Source organism: Xiphophorus hellerii, chromosome 23 (assembly GCF_003331165.1).
Source record: "Xiphophorus hellerii strain 12219 chromosome 23, Xiphophorus_hellerii-4.1, whole genome shotgun sequence".
Taxonomy (NCBI): domain Eukaryota; kingdom Metazoa; phylum Chordata; class Actinopteri; order Cyprinodontiformes; family Poeciliidae; genus Xiphophorus; species Xiphophorus hellerii.
This window is the reverse complement of record NC_045694.1, coordinates 32,290,251-32,317,790: the sequence shown is the minus strand read 5'-3', so window position 1 is coordinate 32,317,790 and position 27,540 is coordinate 32,290,251. Positions and strand designations below refer to the sequence as shown.

The 27,540-nt window shown below is 38.5% G+C and overlaps 1 protein-coding gene across 3 annotated transcripts in view; it reads left to right on the top strand.

Annotated features, from left to right (window-relative positions):
• Positions 1-1,092: 1,092 nt before the first annotated feature.
• fbxo38 (F-box protein 38) overlaps positions 1,093-27,540 on the top strand; it is a 44,519-nt gene continuing 18,071 nt past the window's right edge. For 2 of the 3 annotated variants that reach the window (XM_032555599.1, XM_032555601.1), the window contains exons 1-11: positions 1,093-1,215; positions 2,715-2,935; positions 7,056-7,189; positions 8,024-8,187; positions 12,280-12,445; positions 12,732-13,007; positions 16,948-17,041; positions 19,518-19,648; positions 20,352-20,522; positions 20,616-20,758; positions 26,628-26,808. In XM_032555599.1, the coding sequence (XP_032411490.1) occupies positions 2,802-2,935; positions 7,056-7,189; positions 8,024-8,187; positions 12,280-12,445; positions 12,732-13,007; positions 16,948-17,041; positions 19,518-19,648; positions 20,352-20,522; positions 20,616-20,758; positions 26,628-26,808 (1,594 nt within the window). In that variant the 5' untranslated portion in view covers positions 1,093-1,215; positions 2,715-2,801. Of the gene's footprint in view, positions 1,344-2,714; positions 2,936-7,055; positions 7,190-8,023; positions 8,188-12,279; positions 12,446-12,731; positions 13,008-16,947; positions 17,042-19,517; positions 19,649-20,351; positions 20,523-20,615; positions 20,759-26,627; positions 26,809-27,540 lie in introns of all 3 variants that reach the window. The other variant, XM_032555600.1, reaches the window with a different exon arrangement.

Sequence of the window (27,540 nt, the reverse complement as noted above, 5' to 3'; positions counted from 1 at the left end):
AGTTCAGAATTATATTTACACAAGCTTGAAAACCAAGTGTTTTGTCTTTCTTGTTTAGCCATGTTTAGTTTACTGAATGGAGCAAGGCAATGACAGACAACATGCTAGTGATGCCCCAATGCTACTAACAGCATTCAAGCTAGCATTCAGGCTAATTTTAGCTTATGCATTAATTTTAACATACTGGTGCAAGTCCATGTTAGTTAACATTCTTGTGATTCTCCACATGCTATTTTGTAATTGTTAGCTAAACTTAGCATTGATGCTAATTTTTAGCATCAGAACGCTGGGTTCCAACCGACGGGCACACTTTGGCCGGTCCTGTTTAAATGTAAATTTTCAAGTTTATTAGTTCAGCTATGAGCTGCACAGTGGCACTGTTGCCTTGCGGCAAGAAGGTCCTGGGTTCGATTCCAGGCCTGGGATCTTTCTGCATAGTTTGCATGTTCTCACTGTGCATGTGTGGGTTCTCTCCGGGTTCTCCGGCTTCCTCCCACAGTCCAAAAACTGTCAGATTTGTCAAAAATTACTGTCAGGTTAATTGATCTCTAAATTCTCCCTAGGTGTGAGTGTGTGCGTGCATGATTGTTTGTCCTGTCTGTCTCTGTGTTGCCTTGCGACAGACTGGCGACCTGTCCAGGGTGAACCCTACCTCTCACCTGAAAAGTTAGCTGGAGATAGGCACCAGCACCCCTCCCAACCCCACTAGGGACAACAATGTACAGAACATGGATGGATGGATAGTTCAGCTACATAATAAGAAATGCCTTGTTTGATTTGTCTGGACTCCTGTACGTATAGGTATTGAAAGAAATGAAGAAGTAGATATATTAGCTAAACATCCCCTGAAATTGGATATTATTAAGAATTCCTAAAAGCAAAAGTGAGGAGAAACCTATTATTCAAAACAAAATCCTTAAGGTATCATGAATGTAAGCATGTGCATACACACACTTATACATATATGTGCACATGAGTGTGTATGTTTGTGAATTTGCACACTTACGTGTGTACAATAAAATTCCCTCTGACTATCGTTGATGATCACACTCCAGTCCGGTAGGTGGCGGTAAATGCACCTTAAGTTTGCTGGTAAAAATAATAATAATAAGAAGAAGAAGCAAAAGAAGAAGAAGAAGAAGAGAAGAACCGGATGTACAGTCTTTTACGGACGAGAAAGAAGGACCACTAACAGAAACAGAAGAAGCAATACTGGTAGGTTTGTTAGGTCGTACGAGTTTGTTTTTCAGTTTTGCTGGAATTCCCAGACGCTTTCAAAGACTGCAGCTGGAACTTGCCATCAGGATTTTCTGGGAGACCCAGCTTAAGAGCGAATTTAGAACGTAAGGCTCTTTCTGTTCATCAATAACTCTTCTGTTTGATAATGTTTTTTAAGCATTACTTTTAGTTTCGTTGTTTTAAAAACGGCATTTTAAAACTGAATTCTTAATGGTTTGTTAAATACTTCTCGGCGTTTACGTTTGAGCTGATTCAGATTGAAAGGAGGTAGTAGTGACTGTTGGGCCTCATTTCAGAAAACGAGGTTGGTAGAAAACTCAAAGCAAGTTCAGGGGCAAGTATGTGCATATGCTAGGCATTCGGGTTCAGAAAGCCAGGTAGCCGTTATCCTTAATCAAGTTGCTTTTGCAACATATCCGTAACTCTGCTCAGTTGCAGAGTTGTTTGTACTAACTCTAAGCTTTTCCTACTTTTTAGCTGAGGCCTTACATAAGGCAGGTGCCAAAGAAGGTGTTTCCTTTTCTGGAGGGACCTGTAGATGTTGGAGAGCAAATATTCTGTAGAAATACTCGGCAGGTGTGAGGATTAATACCCTTTTACCTGCATTGGTTGTGGCCATATTGTTGTGTGTCATGAAAATGTTTAAGAAAATAAGAATAAAATAAAGTCTAGTTGACATAAGAAGTCTGACAGAATTTGTACATGCTTTGAATGTACAAATGTACAGATGCTTTGAATTTTGTTGTATTGGTCCAGAAAAGAAAATTCTAAGTTCATTTTTAACTTCATTACACAATGGACAAGATAGTAATAGGGTTTTTAGGGCTGTTGGTACAAAATGACATGTATTCTCCAATTTAGCCATGAGTGCAGTCGTCAGGTCAGAAACCAATTCATTTAAAAACAAACAAACAAAAAAATCCACAAGAGCCTTATGAAGGTCCTGCTTCAGGTCCAACAAAATAGTAATCTTCATACATCTACTACATTTCTAGCAATTGCTGTAAGGCAATAAAGTGACTATATTGATGATAAAGGTCGGACTTAAAATACTGTTTGACAATGTGTGGCCCCTATCAGACAGCATGTAGTGGTAAGCTAATTATTTTGTTCTTGATTATGTATGCACTTGTTTTCTCTTTCCCTACTGGTTACTTGTTTCCTTGGTTTTAAAACCATTACAAAAAACAAAAAACTTTTTTTTTTTTCATCTTCTGGCATATCATTAGCATATCATTGGCTCATTATCATGACCCATCCCTACTTTAGCATTTTCTTCCTATATATATTTACATACACTGACTGAGGAAAGTGTTTAGGTTGGAGTAGATGTACTGACATTTGTAACTGTTCAACCAACATCGACTCCTCGCAGAAAAATGAGAGAATTAATGAAAAAATACTAAATCATTTTATTAAAGGCGTCGGTGATCACAATGAGTTTGAACGTAGTTATAATTTTTTTTTTTTTGTAGGTTTGAGGCTCATTCATGTCAAAAGGCGCTTAAGAGCACAAGGACAAGTGCACATTTCAGTGTGTGCAAGGTGGTGACACTGAAGCCATGGGACCAAGGAAGAAGACTTCTAAACTTCAGTCCTCAGTAGGCAGTATTGTGGAGGAACAAGCCCTGACATCCTTTGAACGCAAGGACTACATCAATGAGCTGTCCCATGAAGTTCTTTGTCATATTTTCAGGTACACAGCAGAGATTGTTTTTTTCTTTTTAGAATTTCTAGACACTTTTGTTGACTGTCATTTGACTGACTGTCAAAAAACTGACGTTTCTATTTTTACTCGTTAATTTTTAAATGATAATTATGACATAGGCTATTCAGTTGCATTTAATTTCTACTGAGTTTCATTAATATTCAACAAGTTGAACAGAGAATCCAGGAATTTATTCATTTGTTTTATATGTGAGCAGATCGCACATCAAGTAGATGAACCTTTTGTCTTTAATGACAAAAAACACTGACTGGGGCCCAATAATAACAACATCTGAACATCTGCCCGCCATGCTTTCCTTGCCCCCCCGGCCCCTCTCCGCCAGGCTAAGCGTAGCCTATTTTTGTTTTTAGGAAAATAATAATAAAAAAAAAAAATCACTCAAAAAAAAAAAAATATATATATATATATATACACTTCTCTGTTGCTCTGAGCATTTCACTGACGGAGCTGATTTATTCCTAAAAGATAGGTTTATACTTTATGCATTTAAAGCCGGAGAGCGGACCAATCACACAGCTGGCGCCTCTGCGCATTGCCTCGCGTGATGCGTCTGCTTGATCTCAGTTTACCTCAGCGCAGATCACACGTATCTCCTTTCAGTCAAACTGGACAGGCTGACGTGTATGGATATTTACATTAACCCCATGTGAGGAATTATGTCTCTTTGGAGAACTCTATATCAAGGTAATAGCTTTAAACGAACCATGTTAGATCTAGTTGCGCAGCTCTATGTGAACCGCAGGAATAACTTGAAGTCGTGCTTTCAGAGGTGCGCGTTGAGCAAGTGGTGAGAATGATTTCTAATTGTGAACAAAGAATTATGTGCTGTGTTGCTCAGCGTGTGGCTCTGTATCGGTCTTCCCTGTGTTGTGGTCCTGGTTGGCCGGTGTGTTAGTGATTAACGAACCACCACTAACCTCATCATTCAGGTTTCGCCTGGTGGGGAGCTTTCGTGCTCGCCTCATAGTCAAGCATCACGTTGGTTTTATATTATTTTTAGTATTATTTTTTTTGGTTACATGATACACCAAACTGTCTCAAATTCTTTACCCACTTAGTCAGCCAGAGTTAATGCTCATGGTTGCGTGGAGATCTGAAAAACTCATCCTTAAAGCTTGGACAACCAAAACGGTTTCTGTGACTCTTTTTAAAGACTCCACAAACACTAAATGGAAGAGCTACTAAAGCCACATTAGCAGCGTTAAATAAAATCTCCCTTTTGTTGCACATCTTTGCGCGCAGTGCAGTGGATTTAACTCATCGTGCAGGGCCGGTCCAAGGCTGTGAGGCCTTGAATAGAATTAAATTTTTGCTGCTAAAACTTCAGCACCTCTAACAGTTTCTGTGTTAGACTTAGTGAAATCTGGGAGAGGGTGAGTTGCTTAATTTGCTAGCATAAAAGCAATTTACTAATTTGTGTTTGTGAACAAACAGAGCTCAAACTCAAAGATTAAACTCATGCCAGAAAATTGGAGTTATGAAAATGTAAAATGTTTTGGAAATGTTTTATTTTGAAAGGCTCCCCAGATGGGGAGAAGAGCGAATGTTCAGTGACAGCTGAGTGCGGGACAGCAGAGTTCGGTGACAGCTGATTGAGTAGCGGAAAATAAATTAAATGTTCGACACTGAGAAAGAGCTCAATTGTTTCTGTGGATCATTCTACAAAGGAGAATCACAGTATCTGGACACCCATGAGTCTTACACTCATGGCATCAGATTGTTGCTTTGGTAAGAAAACAATTAAACTATGAATATTGTTTTTTGAACTTTTACAAAGTAAACTTGCCAGCTCCTTAAAATTTTACGTTTAAATGATAAACAATTGAAAATATTTTAATTTATGTATACTGAAACCATTAAATCAAATTTAGCAGCATTGATGATCTCAATAAATAATTGCGACATTTATATCTGTGGTCTGTTTTAAATTATCACCATTTATGGGATTCCCCTCCAATTTCCCCTAAGAAAACAAGGAGGAGAATCCTCGCTTTCTGATTGGCTGCCTGTCACATTCAACAGGCTGCGTTAAAGCGCCCAGTCGGGGAAAACCCCTGATTTAGATCGGAGCTGCAACGACGATCTACCGTAACACACCAAACAATCTTAGAAAGATCAACTTTCTAAGATTGTTGTATGGGGAAAAATAGGAGCAAAAAATCATGTAGTGTGAACTATTGCATCAGGTAGTCGGATTTGCCCATCTTCTCTATTTAAATCTAATTATTACTGAAGGGCAACATAGTATACAGACTTCATAATCTGCACTCTTTTGGTTGAATGCAGTATTTATTTCCACTTTGGCTTTATGTTGTTTAGTTTTTTTTTTCAAGTGAGTTTTTTGTTAATGGAGACAGAGAATCCATTTTGTTTTTGGTTGTTTTGTTTATTTTGTTTATCAGGTCCAGTGTTAAATATTCTTTTGAAAATAAAGTGTATCTATCTTTAGCAGGAAATCGCATGCATTATTACGTCATTTCCATTAAATCAGTGTAAAAAGGTCTTCAAACAATATTATCGTTTATCGCAATAATTTTTGAGACAATTAATCGTTGAGCAAAATTTGCTATCGTGACAGGCCTAGTAATTGATATTCATTTTAATTGTATTCTTTGATTTGTTGTTTTTAAGAACAGTTGTGGGTTTAAATACCATTTCACTGACGATGTTTTCCCGTAGCAAGTTTTCTGGGGGAAACCCAATCAGCGGCGCCGGTTTCATTTTTGAGGTGGGGGGCCATGGGGTGTTTCGGCTCCTGTGTTACGCACTTTGAATGTCAGGTACTTTGTTCAGTTGATATGATGACGCCTGTCAATCAATTCAGTGGGTTTGTTACAATTTGTCCTGAAGTAAATAGTAAACACCCCTTACCTGGAGGACAATGTTTTTGGGTCTACCATGCACTGTGCATCAAGTCTGTGGTGTGGCTAGATTTGATTATTGTTTGCTGCGGTCATAGAGATTTGGTGGAAAATAATCTGAAAAAAATGTTAAAAGTTGTCAGTGGGGAACATGCAGAAGGCAGCTTTACACAGAGCATTTAGATGGCTGAATGGACTTTATTCCATTTTCAAAACTGGAATCTGGAAAAATGTAAAAGATGGATAAATGCCTGCAGCCGGATACAGAGATCGACGGTATTAAAAACCCATGTTTGTATGAAGGTTTTGCCATCATTACATCATTGGTGTGAACGCAGCAGTAGCTGGTGAAACAGTTGTTCAACCGAGAGACCCATCAACTCTTCAGTTCGCCAACCCCCCCCCCCCCCGTCCCCCACCCCCACCCCCCCCCGTCCCCCACCCCACACACACACACACAAAAAGCTCATAAAATGGCAACCCGCCAGAACCGCGCACACGGTAAAAAGCTCTGGCAGGATCCAAAAGACCGCTCTTAGAACTACAGGAGGATTCAAACTTCGCTTATTCATTTTTAGCTTACAAAAAAGTGCCAAGCTGCCAAATTTACAAACGTAAACTGACCAATAACATTTAGGTTTGGGCGTGCGCACCTCCACGGAAGGTGTGGATATAAAATATATGTATATATATGTATGTGTATATGTATCACACATACACACATATATATATATATATATATATATATATATATATATATATATATATATATATCCTCCTGAGACCCAGCAATACATTTTTGTCCTCTGTGGAGGACATAGGTTTTTTTGTTCATAACTCTGAAACCATACATGCCACTGTGTTAAATCCTGTTGGTCCTTAGAGAGGACATCCTGGGCCTCAAAATGTGTTCATATTTGCCACAAGAGAGTCCCGATGTCCTCTCCAAAGGACATACTGTAATAAATAAATAATAACATGTTTTGAAACTTTTTCAATTGTAGTGATGTTTTTTCACTCCAAAGAGTCATGTAGTGAAAAAAAAAAAAAATTCAAAAACTTTTTTTTTTCTGGGTCTCAGGAGGATATATACACACAGTATATATAGTGAATTGGTGTTATGTAAATAAAAGGTTGGACTGTTTTTTTAATTGATCCAACTCTACCATATATTTGATCTAACCTAAAAGTGCAAATATATAAAGAACATTCTCTTTTTATTTTAGGTACCTTCCCATGAAGGATATCGTGTGTATGGAGTGTTTGTCTAGAAAGCTTCGAGAAGCTGTAAGTCTGTATCTGAGAGTAATCAAAATAGTGGATCTTTGTGCTGGTCGCTGGTGGGAGTACATGCCTTCAGGTAAGAGCCCTTTTGACGAAACATTCAGTTTCATTCATAACAAATAATTTAAACCATTTTAAATTCTCCAGCTTTGTAGATTTTCTCCTTTACCCATGTCAAGCTACAAGATGGTGACAAAAATAACTCAAAGAATAACCTGAATTATTATTTTCAAGTGAAAATAGCAAAAATATTTTCTATTATATTTTCAAGTTGTTGAAAGTAATCAATAACTTGCTATGTAATAACTGCTGTCACATAGCAGTTATTTGTTATATAATATAGCAAATAACTTTTGTCACAGGATTAAACTCAATGCATCAAATTTAAGTTATTTAACTCATTTGCATGGGTTATATTTCAACTGAATGCATTTTGCTTTGAGTTATAACAATTTATTGTGCTCAAAATAGGGAGTGAACTATCCCCACTCCAGCTAAGTATCTTAGTGTTGGTGTTGTAAAGGTTTAGGTGGCATGGGAGGGTTGGAACAAGCTATTTGAATTCCCTTTGTGTTCCGAGGGAAACATTGTTTTGCCTCAAGCAAACTGCCTGTTTGTACACTTATTCCAATCTATCTTTTAATCTATTTATTAAAAGAATAAATTAATGTAAAAGAATTTTTCATTCTACAGGATTTCATGTGTGAATCACCAGTCTTTGAAGTACAAATATAATCTGAAACATAGTCGGTTCATGTTTGTATTGTCTAGAGCCGAAATCAAAAATTGTGATTTGTTGCTCTGCCCTATTGCAAGACATCTAAAGGTTCTATGGAACGTGTTGTAGTGCTTTAATGAGCCATCATACTCTTCATAAACAATTCACTAGTTGATTATGTTTAATGCTTAGGTTTTACAGATAGAAGCTTTTTGATTCTTTTGAAGAAGATGCCTGACTTGGAACAGCTATATGGTCTTCACCCTCGGTACTTGGAAAGGAGACGTGTCAGAGGTTATGAAGCTTTCAGTATTCCTGGAGTACTGGAGGCACTACAAGCATGTCCTAATCTTCTGGTAAGTGTGGGCAATGTATCTTACCTCAGTTTACTTCATAAACATTGGTGATTTATTTTTACGGGTTTGTTGCTTGATCTTGTGACATAAAAAAAAAAAACAGCTCCTGTCGCTTATCTGGCAATTCTTGCAATTACAAAAGGCTATTGCAGCGATTTCACTGTTGGGCCTACAGACCTACAGACAGAATTAAAATTAACAGTGATCTCACTAAACTATTTACTTTGAGCAGCAGTACAAGACCAGCATTTCGCTTCACTCCAGCAGTGGAAATCCCTGAAGCCTCTAGAGCAGTGGTCCCCAACCTTTTTAGTCACGCAGACCGGTCAGCCCTTCGCAATTTTGCTTCGGGGGGGGGGGGGGGGTTGTAAGTATCGAGTCGGGGGCGGGGGTGGGGGCTGGGTTAGGGCTAACCCCCTCGTTTTTTGCGGGGGTTACGTTCCAAAAATAACCCGTGATAGGCGAAATCCGCGAAGTAGGAACCTTTATTTTTTTTACAATTATTATACAATAAAATACTCCATAATACATTGAAACCAAAGAACAAAACCTTTTTACAGGCCCAAACATTTGTTTAACAAATAAAAAGTACTGTATAAACATTTTTATTTTTTTTTTACAAATAACTACTGTATTGTAAAATAATAATTTTAATACGAACTGAAGGTGGATTCCCGTGCCCGAATTGCGGAGATCAGCGCCGCCCCACCGTGACCTGAGTTATTGGATTAGAACGGGAGAAAATAAAAAATGATTATGAAAAAAAAAAAAAAGTACAGTAGGACAAATAGTGACTCACGTGTATTTCACTGCTCTTCTGACTGAGCCGCTGCAGCCTGACTGCGCTCTGTAGCGTTTTTTTTTTTCTTCTTCTAAAGCCTGCGGTGCAGGTGTGTTTTTTTGAGAGAAGAACATAGTTATCGGTACCTGTTGTCACTCTTTTTTCTTCTGGGCAAAAAGATTCTTATAAACCGACATGCCACCATTGATTATGTTAAATCTGGGAAGCTGTTTTACGTACGTGTACATATTATACCGCAACGTTGTTGACACACAGGTAGAGAAGAAGCGGAGAGACTGTTTAGCTAATCAGAATGCAGAACACAATGCACGATGCAAATCCGCGAGACCGCGAAAGGTGAACCGCGAAATAGCGAGGGTTCACTGTCCTCCGATGTTGTTTTGTTACTCATTCTGCTGCAAGTTGGCTCAATTTTGACGCGCAAGACGTAATCGGTAAAATCCGGTTTAGGATTTTCAAAATAAAAGATCCGGAAGTAGTTCATTATTTCTTGCGCGGACCGGTACCAATTGGTACCGGTACCGGTCCGCGGCCCGGTGGTTGGGCACCACTGCTCTAGAGTAGTTCAGCGGCATCAAACGCTAGTCAGCTCAGAGATAACACTCGGATGAGAATTTCTTTTAGTTAAAGGTAAAACTGAGGTAATTCTTTTTTTTCAGCTTCCTCACTTGCAGAAGGAGCTAGATGGGACAAAAAAGAAAAGTGTTCTGCTTTCACTGGGGAAACTGCCTAAGCAGATGAAGCAGGAATTTGATTTAACTAAGGTATACAAAGTGCAACAGTGAGGGAGGGCTTTGATACATGTGACAAATGTAATGTTAGACAGTGACCAACAAATATAATGAGCTTGCAGAGACTTTCATATACACAATATCGCCATAGTCTAGAATGCTCATAAAAGTGTCAGAAACAATATGTTTTCTGGCATTTTTTTTGAGAAATAACTCTTAATTCAAATAAATAAACCTATTTTAACTTAAGTTTTTTTTTTTTAAAGAAAATTTTTGTCGTGGGGCTTAAAAGTTACATTTTCACCTATGTTGATGCAAAGATATTTATACAATGTTATGAAATCAATGGACATTCATGGAACCCCCTAAAAGATAGTAGAAACTGCAAGGAAATTGAAATGTTAAAAGATGTACAGTAGGTGCTACATTATTCTTATAAAGCAACCAATAATTCATAATTCTCTAAATAATCCAGCCACTCTTAACTTTTTTTTAAAATTCTGCTCTCCAAACAACTTCTGCTCATGTGCTCAAATTTTACTCTTTGTACATGTTATATATGAAAACATAGGAATCTATGTCTGGATTCATAAAACGTAACACACTTTGACGTGGGACCTGCAGTTTTCTGGGAAATCAATGCCAGTGTCACCAAATTGGGAATAGGGCGCTAGAGAGGAAAAAATCATCGACATACAGCTTTGATCTGACATGTTTTTGTAACGTCATTTCCTAAATGATGCCACATAGACCCATATGGCTTATATGAGTTTCTCTTGAGACCTCTCTGGGGTTCCTGATACAGTTATTCTAATACATGTTCAGGTTTTTCCATAAACACTAAATCAGCATTTCACTGAAAGAGCTCAAATTATAAACTTCTAAAATTATACATATTTTTACATAGTCACAGCTCCTAAATAAATTGTGATACACACATGAAACAAGTCATGATTATTTACTGATCCTTTCTGATTCCTAGGGTGTAAGTATCATATCCATGGCCCTTATATTTTCTGAGTTAGAGGGCACAGTTTGCAACCTACTAAAGAATTTTTAGTGTGTCCATTTTATTAATGTTTTTGACACAGTATTGTGCCTTCAATATTTTTGAAAAATATTGAGTAGGACAGGAACATTCCCCAATTTGTTTAGATAAAAATGATAGATTAATGATATACAAAGCCTTTGCGTTTCCTGAGGTATCAACAGGCGTCCAGAGTTATCGGTGGCTGCTTTAAAGTTCTTTATTGAACTGGCTGGACTGGTGTCTTCCCCTCCTGCAGCTCTCCAACATGTGCCAGTATATGTATAGTCTTTGTGAGGACACTGCCTCTATAACGTGCTGTCTTTTAAAGTTAAAGTTAACCTAATCAATGCTACTATCTTCAAAGAGCTGTTTGAAACGCTTCTTATGTTTAATGGAAGTGAAGCACTGCTTAAATAATGTCGGTGCCTGATTTAAAAAAAAAAAAAAAAAAAGCAGCAGCCATTTTATGACTCAAAAATACTGCTGCTATTCCAATACCAGGACAACAGTGATTTCTTTTAATAGGGTTGTTTCAGACTTCATTATGCAGGGTTTTGTAAGCATGATACATGGGCATGGAGCAGGCAGGTGAGATTTTTACAATAGCATGCTGCTATTGCAGGTCAACATGTTAGTTGTTGCTATCATGAGTATTTTAGCTAGCTTTAACTTTTTAGCAATTTTTAGCTTTTACTTGGTTTTTTTCCACATTGTATAGAATATGTTACAGTAGGTCAACATGCTAGTGCTAGCCTAGATGATATCAATAGTATTTTCGTTAGCTTTAACTATTTAGCCCATTTTACCTCATAAATTGCTGTAACTCTACAGCAATTTATTCTTTGATTAGCTTTGAAAGCAGTGTTCTGCACCAATGTCAAATAATCTGAGTGGGACTTTTGCATTGACTGAAAGTTTTCTCTCCTCTTTAATATGTTTTCTTTATGTATTTAGGTTTCTTCTGCTGCTTCTGCCCATTTTGTACATTTCTGCAAGTCTTCTGCAGTTAACTTCAAATACTCTGGCAATTTTCAACCAAAAATTTAGTTAACAGCTGATATTTTTTTTACATTTCTTTTGAATTACATTTTTCTGTGAAAATCCAAATTTTGTAGTTTTATTTAAATTCCAGAAATCTATTTTATTATATGGCAAGAATCCTCAAATCCAGGATTTGAGGAGAACCCTGAGAACTTGATTGTATACTGAGCAGGTAATTTAGCCATTTAATCAGGTGTGTTGGACCAAGGACACTTGCCCTCAAGGCCTGGATTTGAGGATTCCTGTTATATAGTAACAGTAGTATTTGGTCCTACTCCCTAATTTGCCTGCTGTGGGACAATAAAGCATATTTCTGTTCTATTCTATTAATTCACCATTGCCTTATGTGTTTATTTAATCACACTGACACAATAAAGTGTTTTGGTAATTGTCCTTCTTTCTGTTTTTAACCTGTCTAAAGAGCTACGTGTTACACCCAACTGTATGAAAAGTGCTATAAATAACCATTGATCATTATTTTGTTTTAGGGTCTTGAGACTTCTCATCTAGAGCTAGTGGAAGCCATTTGGAACTACATGCCTCAGGTTCACATTCTGGGAAAGTTTCGTAACCGAAATGGGGCTTTTCCAATTCCTGCTGAGAATAAACTTACCATCCCTGTAACTGCAAAACTCCAGACACTACACCTTGTGGGTGAGTGGGGTACAATACCCAAAAGAGACATGACTTTTTTTTAATATGAATTGTATACTTTAGTGGTGCAGTTAGTAGCACTGTTACCTTGCAGCATGCATGATTTGTCTCAGAGTACTCCTCCCACAGTCCAGGACATGACTAACAAGGTCTCGCTAATGTTGATGTTTTTTTGTTTTTTTTTGTTCGTCTCTGAAATGAATACGTGATTCTATTTTTTCACAAGATATTTTCAGCTCCCATTTTAAAATGCTACAGCTGCATTTAATTCAAATGACTTTTGCAGGTGTGAATGTCCCAGAGATTCCATGTGTGTCTATGCTACGACACCTTTACCTGAAGTGGGTCCGACTCACCAAGCCACAACCATTTAAGGACTTTTTGTGTGTGAACCTGAGATCTTTTGTGATGAGGAATTGTGCAGGACCAACCAATTCCCTGAAATATGTTCCACTGGTTACGGGCTTGGCATCAGCCCGGAACTTGGAGCAACTGGAGCTAGTGAGGGTTCCTTTCCTGGGAGGCCTTATCCAACATGTGGTGGAGGATAGCTGGAGGTCAGGTAAGACATATGATTGTCTATTGTACAGATAGGCATTCAATTCCCATTCAATTAATTACATTCTAAATTGATCCATGTGAAAGGGACAGTATTTGGCGCCGTTATGAGTGAACTCACACTGAATGTCTTAAATGTGCAGCATGTGACTAAAACAACAAAAAAAGAGATTTTACATATGCATTTACATTTGCTATGTCCTAGCATAAGGCAGATAATTTCTGAAAAAATTGATCGATCTCCTCTACCGCCTCCCTGTGTTTTGCAGAATTACTCAGCTCAGTCAGAAACAGCCAATCAGAACCAGCATTAATCATCTGACAAAATGACACTTTGACACAACGAAAAGTAGTCTGTGTGCAGCTTATATAACAGTGTAAATTTATTCTTCCCTCAAAATAACTCTATATACAACCATTAATGTCTAAACCACCGGCAACAAAAGTGAGTACACCCTTAAAAGACGACACCTCTAAATGTCCAAACTGAGCACTGCTTGTCATTTTTCCTCCAAAATGTCAAATGACTAGTTAGTGTTACTAGGTCTTATGTGTGCATAGGGAGCAGGTGTGTTAAATTTTGTAGTACAGCTCTCCAGCTCTCACACTCTCTCATACTGATAGGTGAAAGTTCCAACATGGCGCCTCATGGTAAAGAACTCTCTGATAATCTTAAAAGATGAATTGGTGTGCTACATGAAGATGGCCAAGGCTACAAGAGGATTGATAACACCCTGGAACTGAGTTGCAGCTTTCTAAAAGAGGAGGGTCAAACTCGGAACAGACGTCGAGTTGGTCGTCCAAAGAAGCTGAGTGCATGTGCTCAGCATCACATCCAAATGATGTCTTTGAAAGACAGGCACAGAAGTGCTGTCAGCATTGCTGCAGAGATTGAAGAGGTGGGAGGTCAGCTTATCAGTACTCAGACCAAACGCCGCACTCTACATCAGATTAGTATGTATGGCTGTCACCCTAGAAGGAAACCTCTTCTGAAGTCTGTACTCAAGAAAGCCCTCAAACAGTTTGCTGAAGACATGTCAACAAAGGACATGGAATACTGGAACCAGGTCCTATGGTCTGACGAGACCAAGATCAGTTTTTTTTTGGTTCAGATGGTCTCCAGCATGTGTGGCAGCTGTCAGGTGAGAAGTACAAAGATAAGTGTGTGATGCCTACAATTAAACGTGGTGAGAATGCCATAGTCTGGGGCTGCATAAGTGCAGCAGGTGCACTCATGGTGCACTATATTTCATTAACTCCAATATGTACTGTGAACGACTGGAGCACTCCATCTGGAAACTGGATCACAGGGCAGCGTTCCAGCATGATAACGACCCCAAACACACCTCTGAGATGACCACTGCTTTATTGAAGAGGCTGAAGGTGAACCAAGCATATCTCCAGACCTGAACCCAAAAGAACATCTTTGGGACATCCTCAAGAGGAAGATGGAGGAGCACCAAGTCTTGAATATCTGCCACCTCCATGATGTCATCACGGAGGACTGGAAAAGCATTCAGTAACATCCTGTGAATCTCTGGTAAACTCCAAGCCCAGGAGAATTAAGGTAGTTTTGGTAAATAATACTGGCCACATAAAATATTGACACTTAAGGAACTTCACTAAGGGGTGTTCTCACTTTTGATGCAGATAGTTTAGGTATTAATGGCTGTATGTAGTAGTATTTTGAGGGAAGAATAAATTTACACTGTTAAATAAACTGCATACAGACTGCTTTTCATTGTGTCAAAGTGTCATTTTGTTAGTGTTGTCGCACAAAAAGATGTACTTAAATATCTGCAGAAATGTGAGGGGTGTACTCACTTTTGTGATACACTGTATATATATTTTACAGTGCATAAAATATATATACAGTATATACAGTGCATAAAATGTATATCCAGTGCATATAAAGTGCACAAAATAATAATAATTATTATTTATAATTTATAATAAATGTATAATTTATTATACACTTATAATTAATTCTTCACTTGTTGTGAAGAATCAACAAGTGAGACACAATTGTGAGGTGGAACAAAATTTAGTGGATATTTTAAACTTTTTTTAACAAATAAAAAACTGCAAAGTGGGGCGTGCAATATTATTTGGCCCCCTTGCGTTAATACTTTGTAGCACCACCTTTTGTTGCGATTACAGCTGCAAGTCACTTGGGGTATGCCTCTAATAAGTTTTGCACATCAAGAGACTGAAATTCTTGCCCATTCTTCCTTGCAAAACAACTCGAACTCAGTGAGGTTGGATGGAGAATGCTTGTGAACAGCAGTTTTCAGCTCTTTCCAAAGATTCTTGACTGGATTCAGGTTTGGACTTTGACTTGGCCATTCTAACACCTGGATAAGTTTATTTGTGAACCATTCCATTGTAGATTTTGCTTTATGTTTGGGATCATTGTCTTGGAAGATAAATCTCCGTCCCAGTCTCTGGTCTTTTGCAGACTCCAACAGGTTTTCTTCCAGAATGGTCCTGCATTTGGCTCCATCTGTCTTCCCATCAATTTTAACCATCTTCCCTGTCCCTGCAGAAGAAAAGCAGGACCAAACCATGATGCTGCCACCACTGTGTTTGACAGTGGGGATGGTGTGTTCAGGGTGATGAGCTATGTTGCTTTTATGGCAAACATATTGTTTTGCATTGTGGCCAAAAAGTTTGATTTTGGTTTCATCTGACCAGAATACCTTCTTCCACATGTTTGGTGTGTCTCTCAGGTGGCTTGTGGCAAACTTTAAATGATCCTTTTTATGGATATCTTTCAGAAATGTCTTTCTTCTTGCCACTCTTCCATAAAGACCAGATTTGTGCAGTGTATGACTGATTGTTGTCCTATGGACAGACTCTCCCGCCTCAACTGTAGATCTCTGCAATTCATCCAGAGTGATCATGGGCTTCTTGGCTGCATCTCTGATCAGTCTTCTCCTTGTCATGTTTAGAGCAGGGGTGCTCAATACGTCGATCGCGATCAACCGGTCGATGGCGGGAAGGTTTTGAGTCGATCTCGGCAGTAGGTGACAAACTGAACGCCGCCAGGACACTGAGACCAGCACTTCCTCTTCTGACAGGCTTATCAAAATATTCACTAAGATCCTAAACATTTGTTGCTTCATTACAGAATAATAATTTTTTAAAAATCAACAAAATGTGTTAAAATTAATAATCAGTAATTATTGTTTCAACAAGGTGTTGCGCAATTCAGTGCGTTTCGGTTCCATTAACCCAAAAGGCGACTCAAAGACCGATTGACTAGCAGAACAGGAGTTTAGATTAGCTACTCAAACATCGCTGTGTTCATGAGAGGATTATTAATAATCAAGAAATAAATATCAAGCCTGGATACCTGATATTGTAACAGACTGAATGACGATGCCAAAGCTAAGAAGAATACCAGACCAGATTTAGTTTCTCTGGAGAGAAAAACAGACAGAACATAAAGTTAAAAGCTGAATTAACAGCAAATGATAAAATTAGAGAGCAACAAAGTGAAGAAGTGTAGTCATTATGTCCTCTAGCATCCAAAACTTATAGCAGCATAATGCAGAGATAGCTCATGACTGTGGAGGATCTGTCTGGCCATAGTTAAGAATAAATACAGAAATAAATAAATAATCATGTGACTAAATTTACAGAAAGTACAGTTATTAAATCACTGTGCAACTGTTGTCAGTAATTAAATTATACTGTGAGACATCAATGTGTACATCTTTTCATTAGCTTCTTTATTTAATAACTTATGCAATAACTACCTGATTTATTCATTATGTGTTATGATTTTCAGTTTTATTTATTAGTAACTTATTTTTTAATGAATTTATGTGTATCTTTTAATATTTTTGTACTTTAAACTTTCTTGCCATTTTTTACACAATTTAGTTCTTCAAGTATAAAATGGTCACGTTGTCTTTAAGTCCTTTTATGTGTTTACTTAGGAGGATTTAGAAACCTTCACACCATTGTGTTTGGAGCTTGCAAGAATGCCTTGGAAGTGGACTTGGGCTACCTCATTATCACTGCTGCCCGCAGGTACTCAGCCGTTTATGCTAATACTTTTAATACATTTATTCAGCTAATCATTATGGAGTTTAATTCTTGGAGAGAATATCTGTTGAACTGTTGCTATGTTGCTATGTTTTTGTTTAGATCGACAGCCTCACATACACTGTCACACTCTGCAAACTGCGCATGTTCTGTGAGCTGCGCAGAATTTGTGTGTGCTCTTGAGGATTGAAATTTAATTCTCAAGAGTACTGATTTCCTACATTTCTCCTGATAAATTCCTTCATTTCCTACAAATGTTTTGGGGACAGATATTTCATGTGCAGTACCATGTAGCAACACAAATGTAAACAATGGAGGGAGAAGAGAGATGCACATTTTAGCTGGAAATAAAAGTACTATAATGAGTTTATGTCAGCTAAGGATGATGGTATCAAGGTTTGTTATATCCTCTCTGCTGGTGACTTTTCTCCAGAAGACTTTTCAAGTAGTTACACACTTGAAAATAGGAAAGACATAAAATCAAGAGCAATTTTTAGTGCGTTTCTCATGTAGCAGTTTAATGCAATTAGGCAGAGCGCTAAAAGCCCTCTAGTGAGATATATTGGTTTCTGGGAAGATGGTAATTCAGGCAGGCAGCTTCCTTTAAGCAGTAATGCACTAATCCCTATATACAGTTTGGACCTTTGTTTTTGAGCACCAAAAACATTACTAATATTGCCTATAAATATGTTAAAACAAAAATCCAGCAAGATAATTGTGTCCCTGAATGAGGTTATCAGCAACCTAATTGTGGAAGCCATTAACAAGCTGACAAACAAGATGGATGACTTGAGTGTGCAGCTACGCAACATGATAATGGTGGGTAACATCTCTAAGCTAGCCAAAATGAGTGCAGTTCATATTTATATGAACTGCACTATAATACTAAACTATCCGGCCTGGAAAAAGATGTGCCTGTGCTCATTAAAGAAAGTGTGGCGCTGAAGGAACGATTGTTGGAACCAAAATGCTTTAAACGCAATTGGAATTTGAAAATCCAGGGCTTGCAGAAAATTAATAAAGAAGATACCTGCACAGAAGTTGTTGATATTTTATCCAAGATCACACCACACTGGGCCTCATCAATTAGCAACGCAGTGGATACCGCGCATTGTTTGTGGAAACAAAAAGGAAGACACTGACAAACACTGATTCAGTTCAGCATGAGGCACCACTGGAATGCCTTCTGGAAACTCACTAAAGATTCCAAGACGTTCAAGGAGTTGGGCAACCACTTCAAACAAAATTTCTGCAAATTGGACCTGGGGAAAAGAGCTGCAGTCTGGCCCAGAATGGAGCAAGCCAGGAGTGAGGGCAAGAATGTCTACTAACGAGGGCATGTCAGCTACATCGGCAGAGTTTGGGTATTCCCTGATTGACTGAAGAACCAATTATAGTGTCTAGTGATCACACACTACAGTAGGAGCAACACAAGAAGTTAGCTTACGGTTCAAAATGAGTTGTATTCCTTTATCTATTTCTAAAATGCATTTTGATTAAAGAGGCTAAATAAATAAACAAATGAGGCTGTTTAAGTAGGCAAATTCAGAGTTCACGTTTGCTAAACTTTTTTGATAATACGTCCTAATCACCTTCTTTGGTTAGAGGTCAATTGCTCTGTTCTGAATTCAGTTGAAGGGGAGTTAGTGTTTCATTCTTATTAACAAGCACATAAGGTTCAGTTACCTTCTCTATATTATTTATTCTGGTGCTTCCCTTTTATATCTGTTTTTCTTTCTAATTTTAATTGTGTGTGTCTTTAAATGCTAGGGTTTTAAATCAAATTAATTGATTCAGTGTTTCATTTTTAATAGGAAAATGTCAATGTGATAAAATGTAAAACATGGCCATAATATGCCCTTTTACTCAAAATGGCTAACTCCCTGTATATTTTAGGACATGTATTCAAGAAACTTTTTTTTCTTCTTTTAGAAAGGATATACCTATATACCAAGCTTCAGATCTCTATGATGTACGGTTTGGCCTGTCTCAGATAGGTGTTCTAGAGCAGTGTTTCTCGACCCTTGGCCTCAAAGCACACTTCCCTGCATGTTTGAGGTGTTACCTTGCTTCAGCCCAGCTGATTTTATTTGATGGATGATTAACATAACATATGCAGGGGAGTTTGCCTTGAGGACCAAGACTCTGAAACACTGCTCTGGAGCAATTTGGCCACGGCCACTTTTGGATGCTATTGAAATCCAAACAATTCTGTGAAGTGACAATTTTCTGTGACATTTGGTGAGTTTTTGAATATGTTAAGGCCTCCAAAAAGCCACATAAAGTGCTGGGGAAAAAAAACAAAAAAAAAAAACATGGCAAATACAATAGGCCTTCACAGCACTATTGCTGCTTGGGCCTCATAGTAGTCCTCAGCATTTTAGATTGTTGATTTACTGAGTATATTATTTTAACATTTTAATAAATTCATGTTTAATTCTATCCCATTTGTATTTTACAGGCTTCATGAACTGCGAATCCAGCCTTCACTTACTAAAGATGGAGTTTTCTCTGCTCTGAAAATGGCCGAACTTGAGTTCCCCCAGTTTGAGACTCTCCATTTGGGATATGTGGATGATTTTCTTCTGCAATGTTTGTATTTCTCATAAAGCTTAGAAAAAAATGTGGTTAAGTCAGCATGCCTTGTTTTGTGGTGGCTGCATTCAGCCTGTTTTTGTTTCATTGTTTACTCTGGTTGGTTTGACTGATTAGTTATTTGAGGAGTCAAAAACACTCCTGGTGATATTGCTGTTAACACTTGCATGGACCATATCTCCTCCCACTCTGATTGGTTTGTAGAAATCTAAACATACTTCTACATAGTTTTTATCCAGTAAAAAGGCCAGTGTGCATCTGTTGGCACAAATACACACTAATGTTCACGTTTTTCAAATTCAAATACACTTTATTCATCCCAAAGTGAAATTAAATGTTATTGTAACTCATTGAGTGGAAACTAGAGTTCTTTGAATGCGCTATTAAAAAACATAAATTACAAGGTTTTTATATACGCTCTTTAGAGTTGTTTTAATTTCGGCTCTCAGGCACCAACAAAGACATTTCCCTAGATTGCTGCTAAGTAGTAAATTAGTTGGCTAGTTTGTTTTTTTTTCTCACCTTTTAATATGGGTAAATATCTTTAAGTTTTGAAGTCTCATTTTCAAGACCAACCCATTTTGATGGCGACTGTATAATTAGTGTATGTGCCATAAAATCTAAATTTACTTATGAATATCTTTTATATATAATAAACTGGATGAAAACAGGTAAATGTTCTGCTGTTTTGCTAATGCAGGTAAGATGAGTCACTTGGAGCTGGTGAAATATGGCCTAGCTGATGTCATTGAGAACCCTGGCATCATCACGGATATCGGTATCAAGGTGGTAAATGAGGTGTTCACCAATATTAAATATCTGCTTATCTACAACTGTCCTCACCTTCATAACCCTCATCAGTGGATCACAGGTAAACCTCTTGTTTCTAATGCTGACATGTTAAAGTCTTCTATTTAGTCTCTACGTGGAATTGCAGAGTGTCTTCTGCTACCTTCATCTTCAGATCACTCCAGATGGAGCCGTCTTGTTGACCTTACCTTAGTTCGTTGTCATGCTATCAGATTGGAATCTTTCTGCCACTTCGTAGAGTTACTTCCCTGTTTGGAGTTCATCTGCTTGGACCAAATGTTCAGAGAGCCACCTAAGGTATTTTAGACACTCTCCCTCACATCATCCATTTTTTAAGCATTGGGGTTTTCTAGTTATGTAAAAAAGAAAAGTAAGCAAATTACTAAAATTTTTAGGGTGAGGAATGCCCGTATTAGAGACACCAAAGTTTTTGTTCATGTTTGTTATCAATATACCCAATAGTAAAGTCACCTACCAGTGTTTTTTCTTATTGCGGGGTGTACTGATGGCAGTTTTTTTCAGACAAAGTACGAGTATTTCAGTTTAGGTACTTGCTGATATCGATACCAGGGTTTACCAGAGAAAACTTACTAAATCTGATGGTTGGGGAGCTGTGGCAGTCCAGGGTTTCCCCCAGTGTATTATAAGCCTGGCAGCCCACCATACTTCACTAGCCCCCAGCCAGGCTAAGCATTGCTTGTTTTTGTTTTTAGGAAAAATATAATAATAATAACGAACAACAATAAAAATGTTTTAAAAATCGCTTAATTTTCTTAAAAGCTACAATACAAGCATCTCTGTTGAGTATTTCACTAGCGGAGTAGATTTATTCCTAAAAGAGTGGTTTATAGTTGATGCATTTAAAGCCAGGAGAGCGGACCAATCACACCAGTGGCGCCTCTGCTCGTTGCCTCCCGCGCTGCCATTGTTTGCTCTCTGAAGTTTGCCTCGGCGCGGATTGCGCGCCTCTTTTCACTCAAACTGGTCACAGGAGTCTAAAACCCAGAAAAGATTAGTTCTGGTTGTGCAGCTCTATGTGATTTGCAGGAATAACTTTCAGAGGTGCGCTTTGAGGGACTGTTGAGAATGATTTGTCTTTGTGAACAAAGAATTAAATGCAGTTTTTACATCTCAACATGCTGCCCAGCTTGTGCCTCTGTTTTCCCTGTAAAGTTTATGTATGTGTTCCCAGTTGGCCGGTGTGTTAGTGATTCTGCTCAAGGCCAGCCCTGCATGATGGCCAGCCCTGCACTGCGCACAGAGATGCGCAACAAACAGGAGATTGAATTTAATTCTGCCAATGTGGATTTAGTAGCACTTCCATTTTGTGTGTGTCGAGTTTTTAACAGAAACTGTTTTGGTTTCTCAAGTTTGTGGGACGAGTTTTTCTGCTCTTCATGTGACCGCGTGCATTAACTCTGGCTGACTAAGTGGACAAAGCATTTGATATGGTTTGGTGCATCGTATAACCATAAAGATAATACTAAAAAATATTATTTTACTTTTTAAAGTAAAATAATATAAAACCAGCATGATGCGTGACTACGAGAGCGCGTAAGCTCCTCACCAGGCTGAACCTTCATGAGTGATTTGCGGTGGTTCGTTAACCACTAACGCACCAGCCAACCAGGACCGCATACATAAACTTTACAGGGAAGACAGAATTAGGTGCTGAGCAGCGTGTTGAGATGTAAAGGCTCCACATAATTCTTTGTTTACAAAGATAAATCATTCTCACTGCTCCCTCAACGCGCACGTCTGAAAGCGCAACTACAAGTTATTCCTGTGGTTCACACAGTCCAGAGGAAGTGTAAGCCTGTGAGATGGCCTCACACAACTAGTGAGAAAGACTCTGGGCGGACTGAGTTATCTCTGTAATGCAAGAACAGACGCTGAGAACAACGCAGTGCAGAAGTGCGCGCCACATAACGAGAGCGCGCGCACGGGGCAGAGAAGATGAGATGCAGCTTCTTCCTCAAAGTTATGAGGAGGGTAAAAAAGCATGCACGTGCAGAGGGGGGGTGAAGGATGCTTGAGCCCCTGCCCCATTTATCCTTGATGCCCCGAGTGCCATTTTTGAGTTGTTTTTTTTTCCCAGAAACATTTTTATTCAATTTTTTATTTTTTTAATCTGTCAGAAGGCCTGTTTGTGCCCCTCAGCAATTATATTTATCTAAATATAATAATTTAGCAAAATAAATTAGTCTGGTTGCCCTCAGTCTAATAATGACTCTCAGTGCCTCCATGTTGTTCAGACACCGGGTCCATGGTGAAGCGGAGGGGGCTGATCTGTACCCTCTAACTATCAAATTATGGGCAAGAATATTTTTTCATACACTGGTTTGTGAATAAAAACATAGGTCTGATGTTGACTTTAGAAAAACTGTTTCTATTTATATTTTCTTAATTGCAATCGGAATAGCGGGAAAAAACCCACCTCGCCCCTAAACATAGAAATGCTTCGGCTGCATAGAAAACTTTTGACTTTAACTTAATCAGGCTGCTAAATGCCCGGTTCTCTACAGGCAGTCTGAGTCGGTCCCACCGACAGATATAAAGAATGTCTGTCTTTATATCAGACATCCTGATATAAGACACGGTACTGCAACTGTCACCGCGAGTCGCGACGCACCTAAAGCCCCGGTACCAACTGGTGAATGTTCGCTATGCTTCTCCTTACCTTTTCTACCAGGTGGGTTTAAGCCGCTGCAGGCGGGATCTGGGCTGGAGGTTTGCGGCTGTAAATAGAAGTTATTGCAGAACCTCAAGTGTTAAAGGAAGATTCGGCCCAGAGCATTTAGAGTTCACAAAATAAACATCAGCGAAAAATACTGTAGCAATATTTAGAACCGCAGCATAAAGCCAAACAGGCCACAATTAAATGAAACAAATTGTCCCCAAAGCATTGGCAGACTGACATAGGGGCCACCGGGGGATTTCAGGTAGATTCTAGAGATGCTCATCGCAGTGGCTGTGCATGCAGGGCCGGCCAAAGGTAATATGGGGCGTTAGATAGAAACCTCCCCCACCCCCCCGAAACCTTTCCTACTAAGAACCTCAGCATCACTAACATGTTTAAATATAGATAAGGTGAAGTCTGTGAGAGGGAGACCAGATTTATTGGCCGAGTTTAAAATCAACCACTGAATATTGGTTGTTTGCTGTGATGTATTTGTGAACAAACCCAATTCAAACACAAAGATTGCACCATATTGTAGCCATGGTAACACAACACAATCAAACTATCAAGACAATTCTTTAAACTTTTACAAAGTAAACTTCCTAATTAAATCTTAAGTGTACAGTATTTTGTCTCAGCTTAATGCATTAAATAAAATGTAATAACATTCTCATTCTCTATAAACAGTGGCGCAAAAAGTGGGTATGCACTGTATGCAATTCATAGGGGCGCTGCACTAGAGGGGGCACAAAAACGATGTGGGGAATTTTTTTCTAGTCAGCATTTTATGTACTTAACAGCTGCTTGTGTATGAAATGATCAATAACAGAGGAACAGTGCTGATTAGGCGCCCCTCCTGCCAGCCGCTCTCCCTCCCATACAGATAGCTTGGGCAGCGTACAGTCAAGAACGTGCTGAGGCACTTTTTTTTTTCCTTTTAAATTTGAATTGTACTAATGCATTTGACAACAGGGAGCTAAAGATGGAGCAGCAGAAAAAAAACTCCGAGGCACAAAACAGAAAATGGAAGAGGGGGAGGGATAAAAATGTTGGAGAGACGAAGAAAAACTTTTCAAAGTGGTTGAAAGACAGTAGGTAAGTAATATTAGTGTATCAACAAGAGAGTTGTAAATTTTCAGGTTAGTTAGCCTAAAATGACAGGTGGTTGTTGTCTCCGCCCCTTATTGAACCAATACGGGACGCGATTTATTCCGTATTGCTATAAATGTCTGATAGACACACCTATCACACACGTCTCAACAATAAGTGTAGTAATGATGACCAAAACAAAACACGGGAAATATTAAGGTTAGCTAAATTGTCGTTGTGGGACCTAAATATTACTCCCCTCCCCAACCCCCACAAACTGATGCTGTTGTCATGGTTGCGTAGAGACGGACACTACACAGCCGAACTGCTATCAACCCGCGTCTTTTTAAAATGTCCACCCGATACTACACCGTCCTTAGAAGCAAAAATACAGACGTGAGTGGGAAGACGCACATTCCAGGCTAAACAATTACAGTGAAGTTTAATAGGGGCATTAAAAAAATGGGTCGGTGATATTCAGTGACGCACAGTGGGTTGTTTGATATCAGACAGAATGGGTCAGGAGAGGAACACCTCAGATCCGTCAGAACCTAAAGAACCAGACATCAGTCATTTCCTGAGACCGAAAAATAGTATGAATGGCAATTTAAAGAACAAATCATACAAATAAATTGTGAAGTCTGCATGTCAAAAGCTTTAGAAGGAGTTTGCTCAAATCCAGTGTTGCATTCATGAAACAGACAGGGGTCCTTCAATGCGTGCGGCAACTTTATTTGCCTCACGCTGTGTGTATTTTCTTTCGGAATTGTTCTCCTCAGAAGCAGCCGGGCACAGATGGACAGAAAACCGCTACAAGGTTTCTTGTTTTTCAGAGCTACAATGTTAGAACTGACCAACTGACACACTTCCGCTACCCAACAAAACAGTGACGTAGCACGCAGCTCAGATTCTGTATTACTTCTGTGGCTGAACAAAAATAACTGGGCAAATAAAGTGTGTTAAAAGTGAAGAGAGTGTTTTATTCATAAATAGCAATAATTCAAATAAAATACATCTAAGATGCAACACCAGAATGCGCAGAAGAGACAAAGTGATGACCTTGATCCAAAATGACGAAGTTCATGTAGGGTTTGGGTCATGGTTTCAAACACTTTTTTGTAGGTCTTGATGACATGGATACCTAATGTCATGATGATCTGTCAATCCATGGCTTTGGGCTACTTCTATCTATATACCAAGTTCCAGTTCTATATGATGTACGTTTTGACCACATTAGGGGGCATTTTAGAGCAGCTTGGACATGCCCACATTCATTTCATAATCTTTGATGAAGTTTGGTGAGTTTTTGAACATGTTAAGACTGCCAAAAAAGTCACTTAAAGTTGTGGAACAATTCTTGTTCTTACATAGGCCTTTGCAGCACTTTTACTGTTCAATAATTGGCCAATAATAATTGGCCAAGTCTCTACCTCCTTTGAGAATGATCTGAAACAGTTTTGTCTATCAGTCATACGCTTTATCATTTTAAGGGTGTTTTCAGACCCATTACTCCAGTATATTTAGTTCGACTGGAGACCAGAATTGCAACATTTGTTACATTTTTAACTGGTACAGTTCCCTTTCACACTGCACTGTGTTAAACCATCCAAACTAATTGAAAAACCTGCTCCCCCCTTCACCTGTGCAGCACTGCACCAAGAACTACAGAAGGAATTGACATAAAACCTTTGAAGAAGACCAGTTCAACTTTCTTCTTTGCAAAATGTAAACAAAAATGGAGTTAATCTGAGCTAATCAGATTTTAGCTGTTGAAGTATTTCTCCATTGATATACATACATAACTGGATTAGACATTATTGCTGTGCATTACTGGAGGTAGTGATGTGCTCCTGCAGGCACCATCACTACGAGTCATATCCTCAAAACCATAATGTTCAAATGCGGGATGAACAGGAGTCTGTCACAAAAATTAGCCTTATTTCTTACCTGATTTCTGTAAAATAAGGCTTTAATTGAAGCTGAGAAAATTGCTGATTTGATATGTAAAATATGTATTCTCCCTGAATATAAATTTATAAACAGTTTGGTTTCTGTCAGTTCTGTCAAGATGCAAGAGAGGACTAAGCAAATTTCTCTTTTATATTGGTCAATAATTAAATTTTGCATAATCGCCACTATTAAAATTAGTGGACTCCAGTCTGCTTGAATTCACACTACATTCAAACCACTCCAGAGTTCATTTCAACCAAACAGTGGCCAAAGTTTTTAAGGCGGACCAGAGTTCACCTTTTTGGTCCGCATTAGGGTTCAATTGTTCATTCAGACCTCCCCAAATAAACCGAACCTTCTAAATAAACAAACTAGAGTTTGATTCAAGCGGACTATACAGGGCTGGTGTGAACTGCATCCTAAGTGTCGATTTTGTGTGTCTGACAGGGCTGTGCCAGAGTGGGACTGAGCGCAGGAACTGGTATTGGTGTGTCATCTGCACTTGTGAGCAACCAGAATGCCAGCAATGACAATAATCAGCACCATCACCCCAATGAGGCCAATATGCCTCCTGCTCCTCCACCTGTCAACAATATCAATAACAACCAAAGGCAGCAGGAACATGATGGTAAGTCCTACAAAAATATAACTTAAGCATTCATCTCTTCTGTGAACTTTTTGACAGACTTGTTTTTTTTGGGGTTTTTTTAGGAAAAAACCCGTTTTTTTTAGATTTTTCTTTTGTGCAATTTGTTCCAAAAAAACAAATAGGATATTTTTAGAATCGCACATCTGCGATTCTAAAAATATCCTATTTGTTTTATATTTTCTTCAATTTCTGAAATTATTAAGATTTTAATTATTTTGTGAAGCTTGTAAGTAGAAACTATACAACTGACTGGAGATTTGCTTGGATTTTTTAAAATGAATAAAGTAGTACAAGTGGGCACAGCCAAATCTTAATAGATATACAATATAACCACTTGAAAACAGTTAATGTTTAGATATTCTTAACCCCTTAACCTGCAACGGAAAGCCCTTGTGCCATTTTTCCACTGTATTTTCTGGGGATGAAGGTTAAGGGGCCTTTAATAAGACTATGCCCATATTTAATAGTAAAATAGTTTAAATCACTTTGGAGTACTGTTGATATTTCGACAACAAAGTGTCCCAGCTGAACGTCAACACAGCATGGGCAGCCGTTAGTAAAACTTCCTCTTATTGCGATTCCTCCTAATTGCTATTTATAAGATGTCTTATTTGCCACCTCACAGGTGTGGCAAATAAGATGTAAGAGGTTCGGGCTGATTGAATGCTACAGGCAGCCATGTGGAAGTCACCTTATGTTTTTTTACCAGTA